Below are 26,496 nucleotides of genomic sequence, written 5' to 3'. Positions count from 1 at the left end.
CCGGAATATGGGGGGGAGGGGGGGAGTGGCAAGTGGTCGGAGCATGGGGTGGGGTGTGGCACATGGCGGCTGCAGCAGGGCCTGTACGGTACTGTCTGTTACGCCCCGCAAGGTGTGAGGCCCAGGGCAGTTGCCCTGATTCATATCCCCCTAAGGACAGCTGTGTATTTAATAGGGGTCTCAATATACAAGCTTCCTGGTTGTACAGGTAAATGCAACTCCATTCTGGAATATTGAAACGAACAAGTTTTCATACCTATAATGCTGGTGTTAAAAAAAGTAACAAGGTTATTAACTAAGCAGAAGAACCCAGACTACCTGTAGGCCATCTCCACTAACATTAAACTGTTTTAACTCAGGAGCATAATGTAAATCCTGAAAAATATTGGTCTGGACACTAGTTACAAAGGTTAATGACAGAATACGCAATAGGCCAGAATGGTACACGTGGCCTTCTTGTCCCACCCATTATGATAGACATATACATGGGTTTTGTTATTCAATTAATGCTGAAGAACAAAATTGTATATTGACAATATACATAATTTTTGCTTTATAATACCATGCATACATATAGCATAATTGCGTAAATATACTTTTAGTCAGTAGTTTTTAAAATCAGCTTTTAACTAAATCAGAATCATATTTTCTAATTTAGTAGGTGTGCAATCACATTTAATTCTATCAGAATTAATTTATATATCAAGGGTACATAAATTGTTTTTACTTGCTCACTTACTAAGTTCGAAATTAGATTATGTATAGTAATATCAAAAAATATCAAAAGTTGGTTCAGTTTGGGTGTTAAGTAGTTCACTCTATTTGAGGGCCTATCAAAACTAAACAGTGTCTCTTGTGGGATTTAAAATATTCATATTTTTTGCCAGAAAAATAATACCAAAGTAGTCTCTATTATATTTATTTATCATGGTTTTGCATTATTAGTCTAAGGTGAGAAATGCAGTGGCTTCTGAAGAGTACTGAAGCCCTGAGACTGCATTAAAACTTGGGAGTTGCTACTCTGATGATTAAAAATAGTAACAAGTCACAGAACTCTAAGCAGTCAGATGTCCTTGTCCTTTGTAAACAGGTAGATACCTATACATATTCCTCCTGCATTTGTATCAGCGATGGGAGGAATAAACTCTAATCTTTTTACCCCTTCCACTCCCGATATTTATGCAAGAAAAAGAGGAAGTAAAAAGATTTGAGTCTCTTGAGCGGAAGCTCTATTTTGAAGCTCTCAGGCTTTGCAACATCTACACCTGAGTGACAGCTCAGAAATAACCATTACTGGTTGAGAGCTTTGGTGATTAAGGATGCCCCTTACTAGTTTAGTTTTCTCCTTAGAAGAGATACAGGTTTCGTCTTTGTGTTCATCAAGACCTAATGGCCACACCCTTCCATGGACAAACTAGAATCTGACCTTTAGCAATTTGAAGTTTGATTAGTGATAGCATAACTGCTAAGGGCTATATAAACCACATAATTACTAACCGACTGGCCAAAGAAAAGCAGCAATAGAAAGTCATTATACAACAGTAAGCAATATGCATGTGATATTTGTAGAGTATAGAGTAAACATTAAAATATGGTAAATGATTTTCAAGCTTAAAAAGAAATACACCTGCAAGAGCTGTAACTAAATGTATAGTGCATAATAATGCATACCTCAAAGTATGCCATTTTGCATTTGGTTAACTCAAGCATGAAATACACTGTACAAAACTTCAGCAGCATTAAAAAATATTAGGTATCAGTGTCACTGATGGGCTTTCCATCACTACTTAGGAATATAAACTCCAGTAGCGATCCAGTTGAGAAGAAAACAAGGCTGACTGATGAATGGATGCTGTTTTACATCTGGCAATAAGCAGCTTTCTTAGGTTCCTCTAATATTAATAGCTGTAGTTCTAAATATTTGCAGAAATCTAAAACAGTTGAGGAACAATCTAACAGACTGCAGTGCTAAGGTTTAAGGTGTTGCTACCTGGTTATTTGGATTTCTCTAAAATGCGTCCATGCACAGCTTTTAGAATACATATACAATATCAGCAACTTCATCCAAAATTGAATCCAAATTTAGCAATGAACTGTGGAATTCTCTTGTGCTTGGGCATACAAATACTGCTGGTTTGACAGCTATTATCACACAGGTAAACAGTAAAGCATAGCTATCAGATCAGCATGAGAAGGACAGTTCATGTAGCAATATATATGGGAAGGATAGGAAGAAAACTCAGGGACCAGACTCCCAGTCTGTGAAATCAACATCAAACACTTTCACATAAGCTTGTGACTCGCATGAAGTAATCTTCCAAGGCTTCTGGCTCCCAGTGGCCATGACACATTTTTACTGAATGATTGCTTAATGTGCTCGCGCCTGCTTAATAGGGCTGTGTGAAACAGCACCATTTCATTTCAACTTCCATTTTGCCATTTCAGTGGGACTGTGCTTTGTTTCGAGTTTCATTTAATTTCGAAAGCACTGTTCTATCTTGTTTCATCTAAACTGTTTCACTGTTTTGATGCTGTTTGGACATTTTGCCCATAGCCTATAATGGGGAAGCACAAAACTGCTTATAACCTTGTCAGTTTTTAGCACATTGGGATGAAAATAGTAGGGATTGTTGCCAATTCTGTTGGCATGAAGTCTGCCATGTTTCAAGGAGATAGGTGCAGGAGTTTCTGGAAAACTGTACCTCAAGCTTCTGACAATCAAAACTCATGTCATCTGTGTATGTTAAGGCAGAGCGGGGTGAAAACTACAGACATGGTAGCCCCTGCTGAGGCCAAAAAGCCTGCCAGCTTTCATAGATATAGGTGCAGTGATTTCTGGGAAACTGCACCTCAAGCTTCTGACAAGAAAAACTCATGGCGTGTGAGTGTGAGTGTGTGTGTGTGCGTGTGCGTGTGTGTTAAGGTGCACCTTCACTGGTGCTGGGGTGTCTACATGACATGGTAGTGTGCCCCAATGAAGTCTCCTCCTCCCTTACAGCCTCAGTTCAGTCCACCACCTCAACTGACAACAGGTAATAACTTGATATACAGCACAGTAGCACCAGCAGCATCTCAGGCAGCCAAACAGTCACAGTCCAAAGCAGAGCAGTCATTCCCCGCTCTTCCCCCTCCCTCTCCTTACTTTCTGTTTCCCTGCAGGCAAGCCCAGCTTCAGCTTCGAAACGTGAAACGTTTTGAAACTTTTGACACATTTCAACTGCTCTCATTTCGAGGCTGTTTCGAAGCCCTTTGTTTCATTTCAATTTTGCTGTTTTGAGCTTGAAACAGCATTGGAACAAAAAATAGCCAGTGAAATTTCACATAACCCTACTGCTTAGTCTCCTGCCTGGTGGTTAGGATACATTCTTGGGAAGTGCAAATGTGGGTTTAAATCCCTTTGGGGTGGGCTAAGCCTAGAACCCAGGCCTCCCCCTTCCTAGATCTTAAACTCTAGGAAATTGAGTAAAAGCTGGGCACTATGACTGCTGCTCTCTGCTAGGTAACTATCCCCTTTGTGAAGGGATCCAGACATGAGGCAAGCATATACAGAGAAGCTGTTCACTGAGAAAATGGAAGGGCCATAGTACTGTCCTCTAGAATGGTACAAGGCTGCCCACTGCCAAAATGGGAAAGCTATTTGTTTCCCTGGGTGGAATAGGACAACACACTTGAGGCTGGATATGTGCTAATGGGCTTGTGGCAGAAAAAACAGGCATTTTAGAAATGTGATAGGATCTAGAATGTTACATCTATCTGTGGCATAATGATTTCCTACGTTCCCCAGGGCAGTATGGCTCTGAGCCATCCACAGTACAAGACCATGCCTAACAGGCCATTTACTTCTTAGTGAGATAGCTATAGTTATGAATATTCATCAAAATCTTTAACAGATGCTCTGGAAAATTCCCAAGATCTAATTTTAAATGAAGTCTCCAGACAATGTGCTACACATGAGATCCAGGATTACAGGAATTTCTGAAAATCCAATCAACATTTCCCAATGAAAACCAAGTGTTAAAAAAGAGAAAGGTAAACCTTGTAAGTAACAAAGCGATAGGACTACTTTGTACCACCTCCAATCATGGTGAGCAGTACTTTGTATGAGAAGTTCCTCTGATTCTGATTAGGCTACTGCTGATTTTTTTTAACTCCTGCTGTCTATCAGATAACTGCCTCCTCTCTGAGTGAGGGAATCCTGACAGGACACAAGAATAAGTGTAAGGTGTCCCTTGAGAGAATGGGAAAAGAATATGTATTTCCTTGTACATAGCATTCCCTTGTGCACAGAGTGATTTAAAGATAAGATCAAAGAATGAGCCCTATGGGTGCATCCTGATGATTGTGCACGTGTAGTTTGTGGTGCCTCAAAGCAGTTCCAGGCATTGCAAACCACACACAGCACATGTGTGCTCATTTGCCACACTGCTAATTTGTAGTGCAGCAGTTTTAATTTGGCACCACCAAAAAAAGTGCTGTGGTGCATGCAGCAGTAGTGTGCACCACCAGAAATGGACCCTGGCTGCCAGAGCTGCACTATGGCTGCCAGCCGGGCTGTGAGTGGCTGGCCTGGCACCACTGCTGCCCTGGGAGGCCCCCAGGACCTCAGGTAAGGCTGCTGGGGCCAGCACAGGTGCTGGCCCCGGATTCCCCTACCCCACCCAGGTCACCTTGGCATGTCCTGGAGTGCATGGGTAGGAGCATGCTTGGGGACAAATAGCAGCGGCGCAAATATGTGCCGCTGATATTTAACCCACTAGAAATGCATGTGTGCTCTGTGGTTTAATATGTTTAATTTACAACATAGTAATTGTACAAACAATCTGATTTGTGCTGGAGACTGGGTATGTTAGTTGATATAGAGTGTGTGCCACAGTTCATACATCAGCAAGTTGAAATAACTAGATCTACCTCAATTCAAGTGCCTTAGTGCTTTCCTGTGCTGATACAGTATGAGATTCTTTAATTATGTTCTAATCTGTTATGCTTTGATCATTAAGAGAAAAGAAATAAAATAAAAATAACAGATGCTTGCTTCCAGACATCAGGAAAATATTCTATCATAATAAAAAGAAAACTTTAAGAAGAAACTAGGGATTGTAATAGCATATTTATAATGATAATAATAAATAGGGCAAGAATCCACCACCCTTGCACACACTTGATTTCATTGGAATTTACTGCATAGAAAGGTCCTGTCCAGCATAAGCAAGAGTAGCAGAATCTGGCCTTTAGCAATACTTACTATTCATACAGCACCATCATAAGGCCCTCTCAAAGTGCCTAACAAAGGTATATGTAAGCATTATGAGACTAAATTAGAAATACAGACATTTCCAGGGCCAAATTGAAATGTTTCATCAAAATATAGGCTTTGTATGACATATCATGTTTAATTTAATCCATTAAAAGGTTATTTTAGTTTAGCTGAAAGCAAGAAACTTCACCCCATGCTTGTTTTAAGAAAATGCCAAAGAAATTATTGCATCATTAGTTTAACTAGTCTTAAAATGAAGACCCCACGTTCCCAGAACAGCAATTAGAGACTGATAATAAAAAAGTAAAGAATGGTTAGTTTTGTGCTGTGACTGTACTTAGGAGCGTGATACAAATTACTAATTGTTTGCTTTAAGAAAAAAATAGTCACAGGAAATTGGGCCATTGATCTTGCCTCTCATTAACACATTAAGAATTTCTTTTCATAGCTATTGAAGGAAAAAAGTATGAATATTTTCATCTTCTTTAAAATGTATTAACGCTAAAAAGTTCTGAAGACCATATTTTGCCACAATTTTCTGCCACTTATTTCAATGGTAGCTTTTACACACACAACTTTAAACAACATTTGTAATTGAGAAGATAGCTGCAACTCATAAAATAAAAACAATTCAGTAAACAAATGTTATTAAAACACAAAAGGTAGTGTAGGAAGAAAAGATGAAGATTTTCATTGGGATTATCATGCATCAACCATTTTTCTTTAAATTTTACAAGTGGCAAGTATAGTGTCTTTCTCCCACTATGAATTAATACCATGATGAATTATGTAGATTCCTAGTCCTTTAAGACACTAATACAACACTTTCATTTTTGCTTCTGAGCTTTTTACTTATTACATTAATTCAGATCATTCTCCTCTAGCACAGGAAGGAAAATCTCTTTCAGTTAAGCTACAGCCTCACCACAGCATGGGATGTGCCCACAGATAGCCAAGAAATTGGTGTTTTTTAAATTTATACTAATTTTTTTTAGAGGTTTTGGTTCAAATCAAGATTGGGGTTTAGATTTAAGTGAAGTTACAGCTAACCAAGTTATTGTAAGAACAAGATTTCCACAAGTATATAGATCTGTATAAATCTTGTACTATCATTTATAACTTATCGATCAAACCAGGAAGAAATCTCACAGGAAATGCTATTTTCATGAGTTTACAGTTGATTCAAAACCAAAACTGAGAATTAGATTCCTTCTTATTTGATTCTGGCACAGAAACAAAATTATGCTGATGACTTCTTCAAGAAAAAGCAAGGAGCTATATAGACCACCACTACCTTTGGTGTTACATATACCTTAGAATACAATCCATGTCATTCCTGATAGGGAGGAAGAGAAGAATGAAGACAGTATAAAGACAGAGAATAAGATCCAACATAACCATATAGGCCTTGTGGTCTTCTGATTATGATAAAAAGAGCAAGCTATCATTCACAAAAACTATAAACAGTGTATAAATACATTGATATCACTTAAATTATTTAAAAAACTTGTAAAAACCTACCAAAAATTCCAAACTGGTCAATTTCATTGTGCAACAATTCATACAACTCTGCTGAATATCTACTAATTTTGTTTCTCTCACTAACTTTATGCATTAAACTGAATATCATTTCAGCATTGGTCAATTAGACTGAACTTAATTCTGTCTTTCCTTGTGTAACAGGGGGCTTCCTTGGGGCCAGTCTACCCAGTTGGCCCAGTTTCTGGGCCAACCACCTGACTCCTCTCCTGCCTTCCCTTGATGATATATTATTATGTTGTTAATTAGACAGGAGGCTGCCCATTTCTTGCCCCAATGCCCAGGTGCGCTATCTGCGGCTCCATTCCTCCCTTACACCACAGCCCAAGCCTTGCAGATGGCATCCAAAGTTCTTATCATCACCGTCCCCACACTGGGCCCCAGAATCCTCCAATCCAGACCCCAAACTAGATTCCCTCCAATCAGGTCGCCTACTCCACCCTCATTCTGGGTTACCTAGCTCCCTGAACTCTTTCCCCTCTCAGGCATGGTCCACCCAGTACCTTTGGCCACACAGGCCCTGGCCTCCAAGGCCAGTCAGAAACCTCAGGCCCTCAGCTCTGGGCATCTCTCATGGTGGGCCCCTGGTCCTTTTGACCGTTCTGGTCCAGGCACCAGCACTGACCAGTCAAGGGTATTTTAGGTCAGGCTTTTGAGTCTGTAGCCCACTCTCTAACTTGGGTCCACCTTCGTGGCCCGACTATGGGTTAACCCACGCGGTTGTGGGAGCTGGGATTAAGGTGCCCTGATCCACTTTTTACCGGGGTGGTAACTAGCCTGGTATTTCCTGGGGGCTCCTGCACCACTCAGAACCCCACCAGGCCACCCACTCCTGGCAGGGTACAGTTTTAGGTCATGCCCAGGACCAGGAGCCTCCAAACCACCCCTACAGCTCCTGCCCTTACCTATAGGCTGTTGCATGCAGCCTTGCAGCCAGGCAATGTTTCTGCCTGGCCTGCTAGCAGCAAACTGCTGTGTTTATATAGGTGGCCAGAGATCTAAAATGGCCACCACAATCAAGCACCTGTTGGCTGCTTGGCTCAGCCATTAAAGTGGCAGGCACCACCAGAGTCCTGCCACACCTTGGTTGTTTGTTTAACTGTTAATATACTTCTGACTTTATGATATAATAAATATTTTATTTTTACCTTTGCTTCAATCTGCTTAGTATCTGGATTTTGGAACAAAAACTTGATTTTGCTCTTGCCATCATCTGAAGAGCCTTTAAGCTGAGAAAACTTGTACCTCCAAAGTACAGCCTAAAGAAAACAAAACATAAAGATTGGTCAGAATAGGTATTATATAAAAGTGAATTAAAAAGATAGGATGTTCATGAACCTTTGTAACCTACCTATGGTACACAATTAAACCAATGCAGTGTTCACTAGCCTGAAATCCCTTTGATCATATAGCTGTATTATACTTTGGCAGTGTCTGATTCAGATCAGTCAGACTGCATTTGTGCAATTTTCTTTGAAACCCCTTTAGCTCTATTCAACCCTGGTTAACAAAAAGAAAGGGTCATTTAATCCACTGTGATGTCAAAAAAATAAAGGCCTTTTTTTCCCCTGTGGATAAGTCACACACATCCTTTAAGTGCTAACTTGTCACAGAATTTCTCTTTTTTTATTTCCATAAAAGAAATTATTCATATATATATATATGCATAAAAATGAAACAAAATTAAAACAAATACTTATTTTCCAAATGTAGTAAGAGAAAACAATGTAGTAATGAAAACCAGCTATATGCACTGGGAGCTTAATTGTGGAGAGGATAATCAAGTCTATGCTTAAATTCAAGTTTATGAAAAACCTATTAAAGTAAAAAAAAAAAAAAAAAGACAAGAATTACATGGGTGAAAATAAACATAGTGAAGTGCTTTGCTGAGCTTTGAAACCAGGCAGAAATCCCAGAGGAGGAGCTGATTTCACAAAATTACTGTTGATTCAAAGCCAGAACTGAAAAATAACCCCCTTCCAATAGCAGTATAAGAACCCAGTACAGGGCACTTGGGGTGACTGCCGCACACAGGGCAGTGACAACTTTGGTTTGTCACTGCCACTACAATCACAATTGAGTGGCTACAGAAAAAGCTATTTTTTTTATCACAATCCCCCAACCCCATCCCCATTAGATCCCCCTAGTTACACTACTGCCTTCTAATTTTGATTCTGACACAGTGCTTAGTGCTCAACACCTTCAAGACTGAGCAGCAAATCCAAACTTTAAAAATATGACTTAACATACCAAACATAGCAAATTAATATATGATTGTTATAATACTGTTATTGACTAACTGTAATAATTGTACCTGTTAGATAATACAAATGTTTAAAAGAACATCTTGTAGTTTTGATCTAGTGTTATGCATAGATACTTGGGAAACCAAATGTTATGCTATATTTAACCTCATGTGAGGAGGACAAGCTAATTATATATTGCTTCCCAGAAATTTTCTCTTTTTCAGTCTAAATGAAGTATTTTTGGACCAGCAGATTATCTGAAGTATTAAAATCTTTCATTGTGGGATAACAAAACTTCATGTTTAACAACCCTCTTTCCACTTGGAGTTTGTTGGTATTTTGAGGAGACATTAATTTCATGGACTTTTGATGACAAACACTGAAGGTAAGAAGTTTTGTTAATTTTTTCATCTAATGGTCTGTAAATGAATTCTTTTGGCTTAATTAGCATTACACTTCCATCTGTGCTTTTTAACCACAAGCAGAAACCATTTATGTATTTGGAAATTAGCATTTTAAAGTTAGAGATGGTCTAGAACTTCCATCACCATAATTCAGGCTGGTTCCCTTGGATACAATGAAAATCTATGAGTTTATACTACGTGATGATCTGGTTTTGCATTTTTTTCCCTTTGAAATAAACAGAGTAATTTCTGTTAGAAGCTGTTTTAATAACTGCTAAAAATAATAGCAATCTATTTCTATATCAAGACAAAACAAAACTGTGGAAATAACAAATGCATCCATTTGCCTTGAGAATTTTAGTTTTGTACTTACTACATAATGACTGAACATTGCCATTCAAGTCTTGGCACTATTTTTTCCTGTGATTTGAAGTAAAAATTGCAATGCAACATAACTTGGAATATCAGCCCCAAGTAAGAAAAAAAACTCAGTAGATACTTTCATTCTGTAGGTGATCTTCAACTATTGCAAACAGAATTAAGCACATATTGCTGTATATAAAAAAGGGGAGACTGAAACTCCATGTGAAATTATACCATATACATTTGAAATGCTTTCTCACTGGAACATCCTATCCTATTCCACATTTCCAGTGCAATTTCCCTGTATCTTGTGCTATCTTTCCCACCTGTGGGAAATTAGGGCATAACACATCTAAATAGCTATCAAATCATATTGATTATATTTCACATCCACTTTTCATTCACTTTTTATGTGTTTTCAGGATTATGCAAAGTGCGTTGGAACTGGAAAGTCAAGCCCCTTGTCTTGCTGGAACAACAGCAAACTTTATTACAATAATTTACTTCTCATATGTAAAGTTAGATGGCTAATGCCTATCTATGTTCCAAGAAAAGTGTATTCAAAGAAGCAAGTTGTCTTTAACTTGGTATGGGCAGACTGGAAAAAAAAAATTGGTTAGCTAAATTACTTTTAGACACACTAAAACTTTTAGACTATCATAAAACCCTTTATGATACATCTTCTCTAAACCTTTTGAGATGGAAAATTGAGACTCTACATATGCTTATAAAGCCAAAACCACAAAATGGTGCGCATACAATTTAGGCCTAACAGGTAGTTTACATGCCTGTGTCCAAAATTTAGATGCTCAAAACCCATACTTGGCTGCTGTTTAGCTTATGAAGCTCCAAAAGCTCCTAGAAATTTCTAACCTTAAAATTTCCAAGTTTCCAACATTTCTGCATCTCTGAGCATGATGATAACTGCCTTACTCTCAACAGTGCTGAACACCTAAACACTTATGCCAAAATCCTGATGGGTTTCACAAACCTATCTCACCTACAAGACCTCATCCAGCAGGCATTTTCAGACCAAGACTGATGGATCAGATTCATCAAAACACATGATGTGGGAGGTAGAGATGGAGAAATAGGTAGGTTAAGAAAATTTCATCCAGGTTCTAGGAGACCTGGATACAGATTCTTCATTTGCTTGAGGATCAGTCTTCAGGACACTGCTCTAATCAATTTAAAAAAAAAACATAGTGAGGTGCGAAGATAGTGAACTAGTGACTCCCTAGCTTAGTACTTATGACACTCACCAAAGGAAGTTAGAAATATGAGTTTTCATCCCTGCTTCAGTGTTTACTTAACATAAAATACTGAAATATTTGTTGGAACATTAGGGTTATATACAAGATTTCTCTCTCTCACACAGATTGTTCTGGTGAATGCCCTATGCCCTAGACATGCTTTCTTTTTGTGGCCCATTAATCTATTGCCTAAATTTACTAGCTAAAGGTGAAGTGCCTCCTCCTTCCCTTGTTTTAAGACCTCCTTGTTTTTTGAAAGAGAAGACTTACTCCAGAAGATGACTGAGTCCCTAGTAGCAGTAGCACCCTTTCTGCAGAATATTATTCATACCATAAAGATACAGTCATAAGAGTTATTCTTTCTCATGAGACTGACCATATTTTCTAGCATATCATATACCCCAGAATAAAACATGCATCTTAATTTTGGGAAGGCAGAATGAAGAAAAAAAGATTTTTCCAGTATTATGGCTGCATACAATTCAGGTTCTGCCCCCTACTGTGTGGAGCCAAAACTCTAGAAAAAATCTTTTTTTTACCTGCTTAGACAAAAGCTACTGTTTCAACCCTTTCAAAGTTGAATTGTGACTAGCTTTTGGCTGTTCTGCCAAAAGCTGATACCATAGCTGCTGCTGAAGACTAGACTCCATGGGAAGATCTAGGATTTTGAAAAAAGACCTAAAAATAGTTTGCAGGACTGTGAAATGAGAAAAAATAGACCAGGAGTAGTGGAAACAATATTGCTGAAGAAGAACAGCTTGACTAGTAGAACATCAAGACCATTAAAAAAAGAAGAGTGGGTCATTAATTTGAGTGGAAAGCAATTAGCAGAAATGTAGCATATTCTAATGAGCCATAAATTCAATGATTCCCTCAGTACCAACTGAATAGAAATGCCACTGCTGCTATCCTGAGTAGAAAAATCAACCTCCACATTTAAGATGTGCAGCCAAAATTTTAAAGACTAATTTTAACTAAAAGATGAATGAGGCAGAGGAATAAATACTTTAATAGTTATATGAGCATTATCAGATGTGCTATGATAGATAAGGATAATATAGTAAGTATAGCATTTAACCGATAACCTTTTCCACCCAGCATTTTTACAGCAGGTGTAAAATGGCAACAAAAAGAACAAAACAGTGGTTTTCACTGATTTTTTTTTCATGGAGTGTTTTAGTCATGGTAAAAATAAGACTCAGAATTTCTAGGAATCTGTGATGAAAATATTAGTTCTCTTATGAACAACAATAGAAGGTGGTAGCAAATGTTAATTACGCATTAAAATAGTGCAGTACTGTACTAGAGAGTATAATCATCACACATAAAAATCTATTGCATGTTAGTGAGCAGTACCACTGACAATACAACACAGACCATCGTAGTACCTATGAATGTATGATTTAGCCTATGGTCAATATTGCATTTGATATATAAATAAACACAAAATGTGTCTCACTGTACAGTAATACAAATAATGACTCAAACTACTAAGAATATTAGGAGTGATTATTGTGTCAAAAATCTTCCAGATAACACCCAGATTGCTATTGGTCGTGACTGGGATGAATTCCTTCCATCCAATCACTCAGAAATCTGCATACCTAACCATCAAATTCATTTTCTATTCACATTCTGCTTTTGCTTTTCTTAGTGTACCTTCTCTGCTTCTCTCAATCTCACTCTGAATCACTGTTTTACACAGAATGGGCATATCTAGATGAATATGGATGTGCAATAGGCAGAACCACAGACCTGTCTGCAGTGTTGCACATGCAGGCATTTTCCATGCTGCTAATTTTTAGCGTAGGGAGAGGGTTGACCCCAGGAGATCCCGAGGTGAACAAAAGCCATGCCTAAAAAAAGCAGGGTGGTGCATGTGGCAGCAACGTGTCCTGCCTAAAACTGGAGCCTGGCCAGCCAGACCCACACTCCAGCTGCTGGCCAGGCTCCTTGCTGCAGGATTGACATGGCTGCAGCTCTCAGATGCCTGCAAGACCCCAAGTAAGGCTGCTGGGGCCAACATAGTTGCTAGGCTCAGCTTCCTCTACCCCACCTAGGTTGTACCATGTGTCAGAGTGCATGTGGTATTGGCATTAGTTGGGGACAAGTGGTAGTGGCACACATTGTGCTGCTGCTGTTTATCCCTGGTGAAACACATGTTCCTGTTCACGAAGACACATGTAATGTTTCTGTGCTTTTAGGGTAAATCAGAAGATGGGGAAAAAAAATCAAATCTCAGTCCATTTTAACATTTACAGTTTATAAGCTTCGGAATGCTATTGAAAGATATCATGCCAAATTCCCAAATTCCAAAAAATCAAATCTCAGTCCATTTTAACATTTACAGTTTATAAGCTTCGAAATGCTATTGAAAGATATCATGCCAAATTCCCAAATTCCCTCCCTTCCTGTTTTTTGGCATTTTACTGTCACCAGTACTGGTATACAAAACTCATGAATAAGAGTCTTTATAATATATACAACTTAATTTCAAATCGTTTTTTACTTTTAGGAAAACAAAAGCTTGCCTTAAAACTGTTAAAGATGAAGATTTTTTGGGCAATATCTTTCATTGGATCAACTGTATAATTGGGATAAATTTAAACAAGCTTCCAATGCAAAGCATTTTTTATTCACTAACTTGCATTCAAAAGCACGTCTAACTTTATCCAAATGATATAGTTGGTCCAAGAAAAGGTACTTTCCCCTCAAAATCTTTGCCTCTCACATAAGTCCTGGATCATCACAGCTACCGCATCACATTAGCACTACCGCAGCTGTTAAAGACTACATTTTTAATGAAGAAAATTAGCTGAAATTGGTGTTAATGAAGAAGTATTTTTAGAATCTCTGCATTCATAACTCCCCATGCAGCAGTGTCAGTTTGCCTCATTCTTCATCTACAATAATTCTACTAGTTCAGTGAATGAACTTATTTGAGTAATGTGGAGCATTCCAAATCATGGCCCTGATTCAGGAAGGTATTGAAGCATATAGCTGACTGAGTGTGTGGGTATTCTTTACAAAGATAGACACTTGCTTAAGGACCTTTCTAAAGTAGATCTTAAGGGAGTGAAGTCACAAACTACTTCTGGTGGCTAGAATTAATTTACAGGAAGATATCACTTTTTTCTTGGATTACAGTTAAGAACAAGCCTGCTTAAAAGTGAAAGTTCAAATGGATATTCAATAGATGCAATTGTATCCCCTTCATTTTATATAATAAGGGAAAGAATCTATACAAAGGCTTCAAAAAGTATGTACCATATTTATTCAATTCTAAAACAAGGCTCCCACCCATTTAACATGGGGGGAAAGCCCTTTATCTTAGAATCAAGTACCTCTTAGAATTGAGTACAAGGGTGGTGGGGCATAGAGGTTGGGGTGGGGTGAAGTGAGAGGGGTTAACAGAAGCTGCAGGGAGAGGGGGGAAGCAGAGACAGGGGGATGGAGAAGGGGGAGCACAGGCTGGGAGGGGGGAGCAGGAAGGGGACCAGAAGGGGAAGGGGTACAAGGCAGAACAGAAGGTAGACAGAAAGGGGGCAGAGGTGGTGGGGACCAGGCACAAGTGAGGGGCAAGATGCTTGACCCCTGCACACTACCTGCTCTTCACTGCCTGCCCTCCTGGCAGGAGTGGTAGGAGGGATGAATTAAAGATGACCCTCTTAATTAATTAATTAGATGTTCTACATGGGAAATTATAACAAATCTATAAATTGTTCATATATAGATCCAATTATTGGGAGGGGGGAGGGTCATTGTACATTCAGGGTCATCTTAAATTTGAGTAAATACAGTAAAATATTTTTTTTAAAACCTATTAATTTGCTTTTTCATGGTTTTCTGCACTATTTATTTCTCACAGACAAAAGAAAGTTTATTTTTCCAAGAATGATTGCAGAAAATGTGGTAATGATGATGATAATGGGTGATCACTCATGAACAAGTAAGATTGTCTTACAAGGATAATAGTGAGTCTGCAGGTGGCTCCATTGCCGAATTTTAGTTCCACATGTCTTGTTGCAGTGCGGACAGGTGTTTCCAGGAGGAATGGGCACTGTGTTGCTGCACTGGATGTTCTTTTCACCTGTTCCTCTTTTCCTCTCCTGCCTGTCAACAAGCTGTTTCAAAGTGTTGAGGTCCCTCCCAAAAAGTCTTCCTCAATTTTGTTCAGTCCTGAGCAAGGGTCTCCCAAGTGTTGATGTCAATGTTACACCTCTTTGTGTTTGCCTTCAGGGTGTCTTTGAAGCACTTTCTATGTCCTCTGCTACTTCACTGACCTTTCAGCTGTGAGAAAAAGATTCTCTTTGGAAGGTGGGAGTCAGGTATGCGAACAACATGACCTGTCCTGCAAAGTTGGTTTTGGATGATTGTGGCCTCAATGCTGTTGGAATATGCTTTGGCCAAGACACTGATGTTTGAGCATCTATCCTCCCAGCTAATTTGAAGGATTTTGTGAAGGCACTGCTGGTGGTATTTTCCAAGCTCTCGAGATGTCTTTTGTATGTGGTCCAAGTTTCTGACATATACAGCAGAGTTGGAATGACAATAGCTCGATAAACCAAGAGCTTAATTTTAGCAAGGATGTCATGAATTAAGTAGACTCTCTTACTCAGACATCCAAAAGCTGCGCTCACACATTTCGAGCAAAAATGTGGAATGAATGATATAGCCATAAGAATATTTGTATAAAAGCTAACGATGATTCACATGAGAGATGTATTCATAACCACCCTGAAAACTTTTGGGGAGTTTTGAAGACATCCAGTAAGGCTGTGAAAAGATATCTCATTTGAGGTGGTTCTGATTGTCCTTGGTTTTGACTTAGATCAAAACATGAGCAGCACAGCCCTTTACACGTCACCCTTCTAAGCAACCTTGTGGCTATTTTGTTAGCAGGTGACCAGCCAAGGTTTGTCCCAGAAATGATACACAGTTAAGTGAAATAAGCCACAATGAACTTACAAAGCATGCAGCCATGTCCCTGTGAAAAAACAACAACTGGGAGCATATTTTATCCAGCATACTCCACGGGGACTTGAAGCAGGACAATGGGTGTGAAAGTCTGTAGAATTCTGGAATAAGGGGCTTTCTTCCTGGAGAAATCCAAGTTCTGCTGAAACAATACCATATGACTAATGTGACTGATGTGAGAGGCAAGGATTTCTTAGAGTTCTGTCTTTTATTGGAACATCTTCAATGTTGGGATAGAGTTAGTCAAGCTTTTGAATTCAGGTCAAGTGACCAATCAGGTAATATGACTAATCACACACATCAGGGAAGTCAAGAATACAAAGTACTATACTATTTCTTGAGCGTGAAACGCAAGCTGAAATATTACTTCATAAACTATTCGTCAAATTTTGAGTAATACCTTTTGGAAAAATTATGTCTAGAACCAGAAGCAAATCTGGTTTAGGTGTAGTATTTTTAAATTATTTATTGTACCAGTAGTAGCTATAAGTCTCAAAGCATAGGTCTTATTTTGCTAGGCACTCTACAGCAACCTCTGCTTGGTATCCTCTGTTTATGTAAAAAAAAAAGCCCTGAAATAGCAAGAAACTCAGATATTTATTTGTATGATTCTTTAATATTAGTGCACTAATGAAAGCAAGTACACTATTCTAGGAAGCGGAACAGCTCCACGCACATATATTAAATACTTTAAAAAAAAGTCATATCACAAAAAAACTTAAAATCTCCTGAGATGAATGTTATGGCCATGTCAATAAAGCTTCTAGTATTCAGAAAAATGTAAATTAACCTATGTATATATATTAAAAAGCACATAATAGCAAAAAGCAGATATTACAGTTAGCACACTTAACAATTGTTTTCAATTCCCAAACAATTGCTTGGGAGTAATTTTCTATGACTTATATTCAAACTCTAGAGCTATATTGTTACTGGCATAATATAACTACAGAACCTTAATCCCAGTGAACAATAAAACATAAACCCAAGAATAAAACAATAAAAGTAGTGGACCATCAGACATAAGACATGGCCTGAAACAGTGCTACATGATGGTAATATAAAAAATTCAATAGGTACAACATGTCCTTGATGAAGTCAAAGGGGCCTTTGTTCTTAATATCAGTGACATATGGCAGGGCTGTCCAGCTGGCAAATAACTTCATTGCTTCAGGTGTAACAGCAGCCAGAAACTCCAGGTTCTCCCTCCCTTTGGCTTCCCTTGCCCCAGGAGGCAAAACAGTACAGCACAGCCAGCCTGAAGTATCAAGGTAGCCTGCAGCCCAGGGTGTTTGAGTTGTGCAGTGTAGCTGGGGAACTCATGGCCAGGGAGTGAAGGGTGAGTTGGGGTGCCCCAGGATGCACAGGGATGCATCGAGGGCAGCAGTGGGGGATGCAGGATGAAGTGGGGGGGGTGGACATGCAGGTCCCAGCCCCATAGCCCCTGCTAGTGGTCCAAGGGGTGTGTAGTCCTCAGGCACTTAGAAGTTAGACAATCCTGGCAGAAGGATTTTGTGCTAAATCTTTTCATGAAGAAAAAAATGATTGACCACATACCTTGTATATCTTATATTCTTTGTAACATAGATATTGCCTATCACGTCCAGTCTATGCTATATTGCTATAATTACCCACCAGCTGCATATTTATATTTTGTAGGTACAATGTAAGACCTCTAGAAAAATTACATGGAGAAGGAAAGCTATTATCTCCAGCTTGGCTTCTCACTGTCTTACAATTTGAGGAAGGGTGTGCCCCCTTCATGCTACTTACAGAAGATTTGTTCTTCCACACAGCTTAGAAAATATTTTCAGTTATAGTTGACTCACAGGGAGCTTTTCTACTTACTGCAGTCATTTCACATTCCTGAGCTAAGAATACATGCATTTTTTAAAGCATGTTACATTTCCATGGTACAACAAGAACTAATTTAGTGTCTATTATATTCAGATAGAAGCAACAAAGAAATAGTAAGTATTCCTTCACAGTTTCATGATTATTCACTTCCTGTGTATATATGTCCAACAGCAATATAGGGAATTATAATACTCAAAGTAATAATCAGGTCAGTCTGTGTTTAATGTACTTAACACACTCCTTGACAAGTTATGAAACATGAAAGTATCATGTAGTCAATTAGTTTTTTCCATGACTACTGGTTGAATACAGTCAATGCTTAAGGTGCCTTCTATAATTATACTAGGAAAATAAGGCTATACTTCATCAATTTAGGAGCTAGGGAGTAAAAGAAAACTATCAGGTATCCAGTGTGTTGAATAAAGAATTGTCTTCATGTTAATTACAACAGAGTCATGCCTCTTTTCTAGTACATTTTGCACTACAGGTCTATTCTGTACCTGCAAAAAAACCAACCTTACTTATGCACTCACTGACTTGCTGAAATAGTATAGGTTTATCTAAATCAGGTATTGTAACTGAATGTGAACACGAGTAATTAGGTAAGCAAGGGCCCCTCTACACATGCAGGTGAAAGTATGATGCTATCTCATGTGTGATCCATACAATCACACCTCCTGCCATGCCATATGTGCATGGCGGGAGGTACAATTGTGTGGATCATGTATTAGATCCCATTACACCATATTGTCAGTGAAGGGGGAACCCAATTTGGGACTCTTCCTGCACTGACAAGAAGCAAACTTCTCTAGCTGGGAGCCCAGGTCAGCTGGTGGGCTCCCAGGTATAGAAGCACACCATGTGTTCCCAGGGCTGGGACACCCATCAGCTGATCCAGACTCCCAGCTATGGGGGCACCCCAGGAGTCCCTGCAGCAGGGAAACTACAGTTGTTGCAATCTCTCAGCTGTGAGGGTGCACGGAGCCCCCCATAATTGAAGCCCTGTGCGCTGGGAGCTCCCAGGCTTAGGGGTACACATGGGCTCTACCACTGGGAGGTCCAAGCCACACTGGTCCCTGACCACATATTTAATTCATAGAGTGATAGGAAGCAGCTACAACACTATAGCACATATTTTGTGGAATGACTTTGTATCTTATTCCTTTTTTTTATCATCCAATTAATTGACTGAAGTTTCTATACATGTTGGATAGACAACCGTAAGTTTGTACCTTTCACCATGAACTCCTGTTTCTGAAGTACTGTGCTACAGTTATGTACATGGAAGTATATCATCAATTAAATGTTCTCTTTTATTAACATAATATGTAATGCCACATTATGTTGTTATAAGGCCTTTAATTTGGACTCTGGTTGTATGCTTGGGGAAAAAACATGTTTGTCAGAAATTTACAAGGATTGAATGACTAATTTCAGACTATACCTGCAAGCACTGTTAAATATGCTTTTCTTCTTTTAAGTGGGGCCAAAATAAGAGGCTACTTTTAAAATATTCCAATATACCTGTTCTCTACCTTTTACTTCATGCTTTCAAATGCCTTAATTCTGTTTTTAAAACTATTTAATGGTTTGAATTAAAAAATCATGTTTCAGGACAGCTGTTACATACAACATAAAATATAGAATTATTCTAAATTTCAGCTGAAACCTTGTCAAGCTATGTTATTTGGGTGTTTGCTACTGTAAGTTGCACTGTTATTAAGTCAAATCTAATCAGGAGCACACCCATCTCTCCTATGGCTCTTTAGTTTCAAGGATAAAACTGATTGGTAATTTGGGCCTCTGGGTTGCACTTCAATGTGGGTCCATGCCTCTCATGAAATTGAGAGAGATTGCATTCCCATAAAGTGGCACTTTGCCCAGATTGCTAGCAGTAGTATGGAAGTGACTAGGATCAAAATCTTGTTCACACTCATTAGGTTCTGCTGTCAGTCATACAGGAATGCCTTACTGTAAAGAATTATGATATGAGTCAATTTTATTTAGTTAGTTTCTGTGATCTTATAACAACAAAAGGGAGAGACAGAAGAAAGCCCAGAGAGCAAAGAACAAACTGAGTCAAGGGAAAAGAATAGAAAACACAGAGACTAATAACCTAATTATAATCTTGTATATAATATTAACTAATTATAATCTTACTATTGACTATTGACCTACTAGAACTGATTGTATGTTACCCAGTAGACTGCATAACAAGCCCATGGTGCCCAATTCTTTTAACTAGAGCTGTGGCCACCATCATTCAATATTTAATGTTCTAGACATATAAGGTTTCACAGGGATCATATTTAAAATTCCTCTCCCCTGTAATTCAAATCCAGTTTGTTCTCTGTTACTGTATGGTAATTTTGGGATGGGAATGGGGAGTCTTTTTCTCATTGCATCCACCCATTTCTCCTTTCAAAGTGAATATTCTTCTTCTTCAGCAATTCCTGACAAATGAAGATGACTGTCTTATATGATTGTCATATCTGTGGGTCCAAAGATGGCTGATGAGACCAATCCAGGATTAACAGACTCTGTTGCAACTCAGGCATATGTTTCCATGTGGGGTGGGTGGTTCTGGATTTTTTACTAGGCCCATGACACACTGTTTCTGCCGCTCCTGCTTTTCTGTCTCCTGTTGTACTTGTGAGGTTTCAAAGTATTGAGAACCTAGCAGGTGACTTTTTCTGCATTTGGGAGGGTCTCTTACAAGTTGATGTTGCATTTTTTTCAATTTGGCCTTGAGGATATCCTTGCAATACTTTCTCTGTCCTCTTCTTGAATGTATGGCTTGACTGAGATGGAAGAATAAAACTTGCTTCAGGAGTGTGGAGATGAACATTCAGATCGCTGTGGCTGGCCCAATTAAGTTGATGTTGCATGATCACCACTTCGATGCTCATGGTATATGCTTGTGAGAGGACACTAATGTTGGTGCATCTGTCTTCCCATTGGATTCAAAGGATGTTCCATGAGAAGCATTGATGATACTTCTTCAACAACTAGAGGTGTCTATTGTACACTGTCTATATCCCAGCTACATGGGGATCACAACTGCTTGACAAACCATGATCTTGGTTTCAGATCTGATGTCACAGTCTTTGAACACCCATTTCCTTGGGCACCTGAAGACTGCACTTGCACATTTGTGCTGACACTGCATTTCTTTATCAAAGTCATCCTTCTACAAGAGATGGCTTCCAAGGTACAGGAAATACTCAACATTTTCTATTGGCTCTGGCTCAACATTTTCTAGTCTCAGATGAATCTGAATTATTGAAGCCAGAGCCTGCTCATTAAGGAGTTTGTTGATAGAGGACCTTAGTCTTCTGAATGTGAAGGCATCAGTCCCATTTTCTTGTATTTCTTGGTAAAGACATTGATGACTGCCTGAAGGTCTGCTTCCAAGTGAATACATACTATAACATCCCCAGCGTACTGGAGTTCAATGACTGAGGTCAGGGTGGTCTTAGTTTTGATTCAAAGCCTGCTTAAACAGTTTACCATCCATTCAGTAGTTTAGCTCCACTCTGAGTGGAAGCTTGTTGGTGGTCAGATGTAGCATCACAGTAAGGAATATCAAGAAGAGTGCGAGAGAGATGATGCAGCCTTGCTTAACTCCCATTTTATTCTCAAAAGGATCTGAGATAGATCTGTTACTGAGAGCCACTTACTGTCACGGAGCAGGCAAAAACTGGTGACAAATTTCAGTGGGCATCCATATTTCAGAAGGATCCTCCATAGTGCTTCTTGGTTGACTGAGTTGAAGTCTTTTGTGGGGTCAAAGAAGACCATGTAGGGAGGCTTATGTTGTTCCCAGAATTTTTCCTGCAGCTGGCAAGCTGTGCAGATCATATCAGTTGTGCCTCTTGATGCCCTAAACATACACTGAGATTCTGAGAGGAGCTCTTCAGGAAGTAGAAGGAGATAGATAAGGAGGGTTATCTGATAATCTTTCTTGTGGTAGACAATAAGGTGATTCCTCTGAAACTTCCACATTTAGACTTGTCTCCTTTCTTGAAGACTGTCACCTGGAACTTTTTCATCATTCCAGATCCTTAAGGTGAGAACATGGAGCTGTGATATGATGGGGATTCCATCAGTCCTAGATGTCTTCTTGTTCTTCTGCTTGATGGCTTTCCTCACTTCATCAAGGATCAGGGGGTTGTTATAGAAGGAGTTGAGAACACTCCTGTCAACAACAGAGCCTTGATTGAGAAAGTCTTCAAAATGCTCCTTCCAAAGGGCATTGATGGATTCCATTTCCTTAATCAGCTTCATTCCATCCTAAGGTTCCAAGGGGTTGGTCCCTGAGTGCTTGAACAGTAGATGGCTTAAGTGGCACCTGATTGAAAAACCGTGCATATTGTGGATGTAAGTGAGATGTTAAATCTTTTTTTCCTTGTCTTCCCATCATCTGTTTTTCATATTGTAAGTCCTCCTTTGGACCTCTGCCTTGGCTTGCTGGAGATTCAATTTCTTTTGCTTGGAGTTGATATCATTCTCCCAACCACAAAGCCCTTGTGCTTGTTGTCAATGAACTCAATCTCCCCATCATTCTTATCAAACCAGTCTTGATGTTTCTTGGTGGAGAATCCAAGTGTCTCTTTGAAGGCTCTGATGACAGTAGACTTACAGGTATCCTGAGGGCGACCGGTATTTTCCTATTGTTTACTGGAATTCATCAGTTTTTCATTGAGACCCTGGTGGAAGATCTCTTACTTGTTTGGCTCCTTAAGTCCTTCAGTGTTGATCTTCTATCTTTATTGCTTCTGCTGCAGTTGTTATTTGGGAGCCAGTTTGAGTGACGTAACTGAGTGGATGAGTCAGTGAGTAGTCCAGCAGTCATCAGTGTCTAGCATAGATCTGGCGAAGTGGACATCTTTGTGATCCTGGGCATGAATGATGATGACACAGTTGTGCCATTGTTGTCTTGTTCCATTGCCATGTTGTCTTGTGCAATTAATTTCAATAGAGAAATCACTGAGTTGATTTATGAGTTCATTCTTGGTGGCAAAACCTATTCCACAAAGCCAGCATTCTCCTTCCTGTTTACCTTTCCAGAAGAAGGTATAGCTGCATCCACATTCTTTCAGCTGCCTATCTCCAGCTCACCACATCTCAGTTAGTGCAGCAAAATTGATGTTGTGTTACCTGAGTTCTCAAGCCATGAATGCAGTGCAGTGCTCTGAGTGTTCACTATTAGGATTGTCCATGAGAGTCCTGATGTTCCAGGTCCCAAAATTGATTGTGTGTCTTCACTGATTTTGACTGCAGTAATGATGATCCCACTGGAAACAGTTATCCAGTCAGGAGAAGGTAAAGAGTCTACGTTTAGGGCAACTTTTCTAGCTCCCATGTAGGGTGAGCAGAGTGGATCCTGAAGAGGGTTGCTCAGTCACAATTATAGCTGCTGAATCACACTCTTGCCTCATCCAAGTGCTAAATGACCTTCTTGCAACTGCTGCCTTCATGCTCATGAGTAGGAGCTTACAGACCTCACAATCCTGCTCCCATCATAAGTATCTGGTTGCCAAAGGGCTTTAAAAATGTTCTGGAAAAGCCTTTTTCATGAAAGACACTTGTGCTTGATTTCTTTTATTATGAAGAAGCTACATCAGCTTCTACATGGTTCTTGACAGAAGGGGACCTTAATCCAATGGCAAGGAGGTCAAGACAATTGGAAATGTCATTCCGCCTTCACAATCATTGAAATTCTAACATCTTTCACCTATTTCACCATTGAGAACTTGCAAACCCATGGCTGGGCTGGGCAGGCTTATTATAGTGGTGACCTCTACTTGCCATTTCACAACAAAGGGTATATTTGACTTTTCAGGAGGGAAAGTATTGCCATCTGCTGTCCTCACCACACCCTGGTGGTGCTGCTTGGTCCATGACTGTTTATTCATCAGACTTACCCCTGCTTTTTTGGCAGCTAACCTTCCCTGAAGGTCATTTCTCTCTCAGAAAGTGCATAGAACTTCTTTGTATGTAACACAAAAGGTTAGCCTTAGAATAAACAGTGGTTGTTTCTGAAGTAATACTGAAGGTTGCTTTTTGTTTCTAAGTAGCCAGTTGCCAAGAAAAATTTAAAGGCATTTGCTGTACTATTTGTTGTTTATAATGTGTTCTCTGCTTTTGATGAAGCATGCAGTATGTCAGTAAAAGAACAAATGACAGTTGTACTGAGTTTTGTTGCTATGCACCTCATGGACCATTATGAAGCCTTTTGTTACTTTGTTCCAGCATCATAATATAATGCAGCAGCACTTACAATTTATTATCCGTTCTTGTATAGGAATGATTTTTTTTGCTCTGACAAATGCACATTTTCTACCACAGGCAGACAAAGTTCTTTGGGTAAATCTGATATCTTTTATTAGACCAACTTCAATAGCTGGAAAAAATTCTTCTTTGCAGGCTTTCAGGTGCAAATACCCATTTTCTACTACCACTTTAATGAGCAGTAAACATGCTAGAGTGCAGCCATGGCACTTTTGCACAGGTAGATATATGATTGTATGAATATGAGCATACATGTACACACACTCACAGGTATTCATGCATGCTTACATATGGATGCTTGTAGATATGTAGAGCTAAACCTATATTTAATCATACATGAATACATTCTTTTAGTTTATGCAAGTTGGCATCTGAACAAACAAATGTAAATGATAGATATCCGTATGTAAGCATGTGGACTCAGGAGCATAGGCAATTTTCTCATAATTTGGAAAGATCAAGAGTTTAAAAAACAGCTACAAAATAGCACTTTAATGAATAGTTTTGCATTGTGCTTGGATTTGAGCTAGATGAATCTCCAAGCCAGAATTCAGCAGTCTATTTATAAATGTAATCCATGACTTTTTAAAAAGTTAAACCCACCGTAAATCTTTGTATATTTAATACTATGTTCATGAATTTACAGAACGCATATCTAACTGCACAAAAGATTTTTGTGAGAGTGTACATATGTGTGAGCATGCACACACACACACTATTTTTTGGAGGTCCGTACTTTTGTCTGGATGTGCCATAACTTTGCTAATGGCAATACAAGGGATCAGATCTTCTACTGTGCTCTGGGTGCTTTGCTAGCATTTCCAAGATACTCTGCAGTCAGTGTTAATCAGCTTCAGTAACTTGTGTGGCATCGTGCTGCTACTGTGGTGTTTGCCACCCAGTTTCCTGACCTCCAGACACAAGGGACGCCCAGATAATGCATTTCTTTCAAGACACGCCTGGGGTATGGAAAGGTGTGTGTGTAAGTTAGTGAGTCTGTTACAGATTAAACCAGAGAAAGGAATGATGCTCAGACAGCCAAAGCATAAAATGGATGAACATAAAAACTGACTTAAAGACACTACTTCACCTCCCTCCCAATGATGAGCATAATTCATTTACAGCTCAAGAAACAGTCCAAGAAATTTTAGAATGAAGTTTTATGATTTAGGGGTCTGCTACACACTTTTTCCATATTTGAATTTAGGGAAAAAAACATACTTTGCAGCTACAGTACATTAAGTGTAATAGAAACCGATGGACTGTAAAATCACATGTCAGTAATACTGAATTGTTGAAAAGGTCTTCTGCTCTGTTATGGAGTGGTGCTGAGGGATGATGAGAAAATTGTCAGGTGTGTATGTGCTGTGTAATTCACAGAGAACAGAATGGGAAGACTGTTATTTTAAATTAAGAGAAAAAAATCAAGCTTGTTCTGTTTGTGTTACTGCTATGAACTGAGAGAAGGGTGACCAGATGTATCATTTAAAATATGAATCTTAAACATGTTAAAATTGAAGTGCCTCCACCTGAATAGGTACGACATTTGAAAGTTAAGCCATTTCAAAGTCCTCAGTTCTAAAATGACATATGGTAGTACACATCATGTTTCACTGATGGTATGTTCACTAGAATACTCTGTCAAAATTATATTAATTGAAACAAAAAGAAAGCAAATTTAAATTCTCAATTTGTTTGTGCCATGGTCAGTACAGTAGGACCCTGATCTCATTCAAGGCCCTGTAGACATTACTGTAATGACAATCATAACACCATCATCATCGCCAACTGACACTAGTGAAATGCTGAACCTGATGAAACCTCTTCCAATTAGCAAGATTAAGAAAAATATTTTGCACCACTAACACTCTAAATTCAATAGCTGGAAAAAAATGAAACAGGCGGTTGAAATTTCCCTTGCAATAGCAAACATTAAGAGCTAAAAAAAGGAAAGGTACACCTGACTAAATAGGAATCGTGAGATGAAGACTGCTTATAGCAGAGAGGCCAGATGAAGCAAGCCAACATTTTGATAAATGGCCAGGACAGTCAAGATGTCTGCTCCAATCTTGTATGTGCTGTTTATATCCCATTTCAGTAGAATATGGGAGAGAATTTTAGTTTCAAAATCTTGACAATATTTTCAAATAATGCTAATGAAATAGCTTGAAAGCAGACAGATTGGTGGGTTTAGATTTAGATGGTTTCCAGGGACAGATATTTTACAAAGATACTTATGAACTATCACATTTAACCTCCCATATATGCCATTTTTCTAAATAATGACATATATACATAACTTATGTATT

At 39.0% G+C, this 26,496-nt stretch overlaps 1 protein-coding gene across 1 annotated transcript in view; it reads right to left on the bottom strand.

The window, feature by feature from the left end:
* SNTG1 (syntrophin gamma 1) overlaps positions 1-26,496 on the bottom strand; it is a 326,996-nt gene that overhangs the window by 13,570 nt on the left and 286,930 nt on the right. The window contains exon 17 of the mRNA XM_019547916.1: positions 7,942-8,052. Coding sequence (XP_019403461.1) covers positions 7,942-8,052 — 111 coding nt within the window. The remainder of the gene's footprint in view (positions 1-7,941; positions 8,053-26,496) is intronic.

Source organism: Crocodylus porosus, unplaced genomic scaffold (genome assembly GCF_001723895.1).
Source record: "Crocodylus porosus isolate Cpor-Errol unplaced genomic scaffold, CroPor_comp1, whole genome shotgun sequence".
Taxonomy (NCBI): domain Eukaryota; kingdom Metazoa; phylum Chordata; order Crocodylia; family Crocodylidae; genus Crocodylus; species Crocodylus porosus.
Note: the sequence above shows the minus strand (reverse complement) of the source record. Positions and strands in the feature narration are given on the sequence as shown.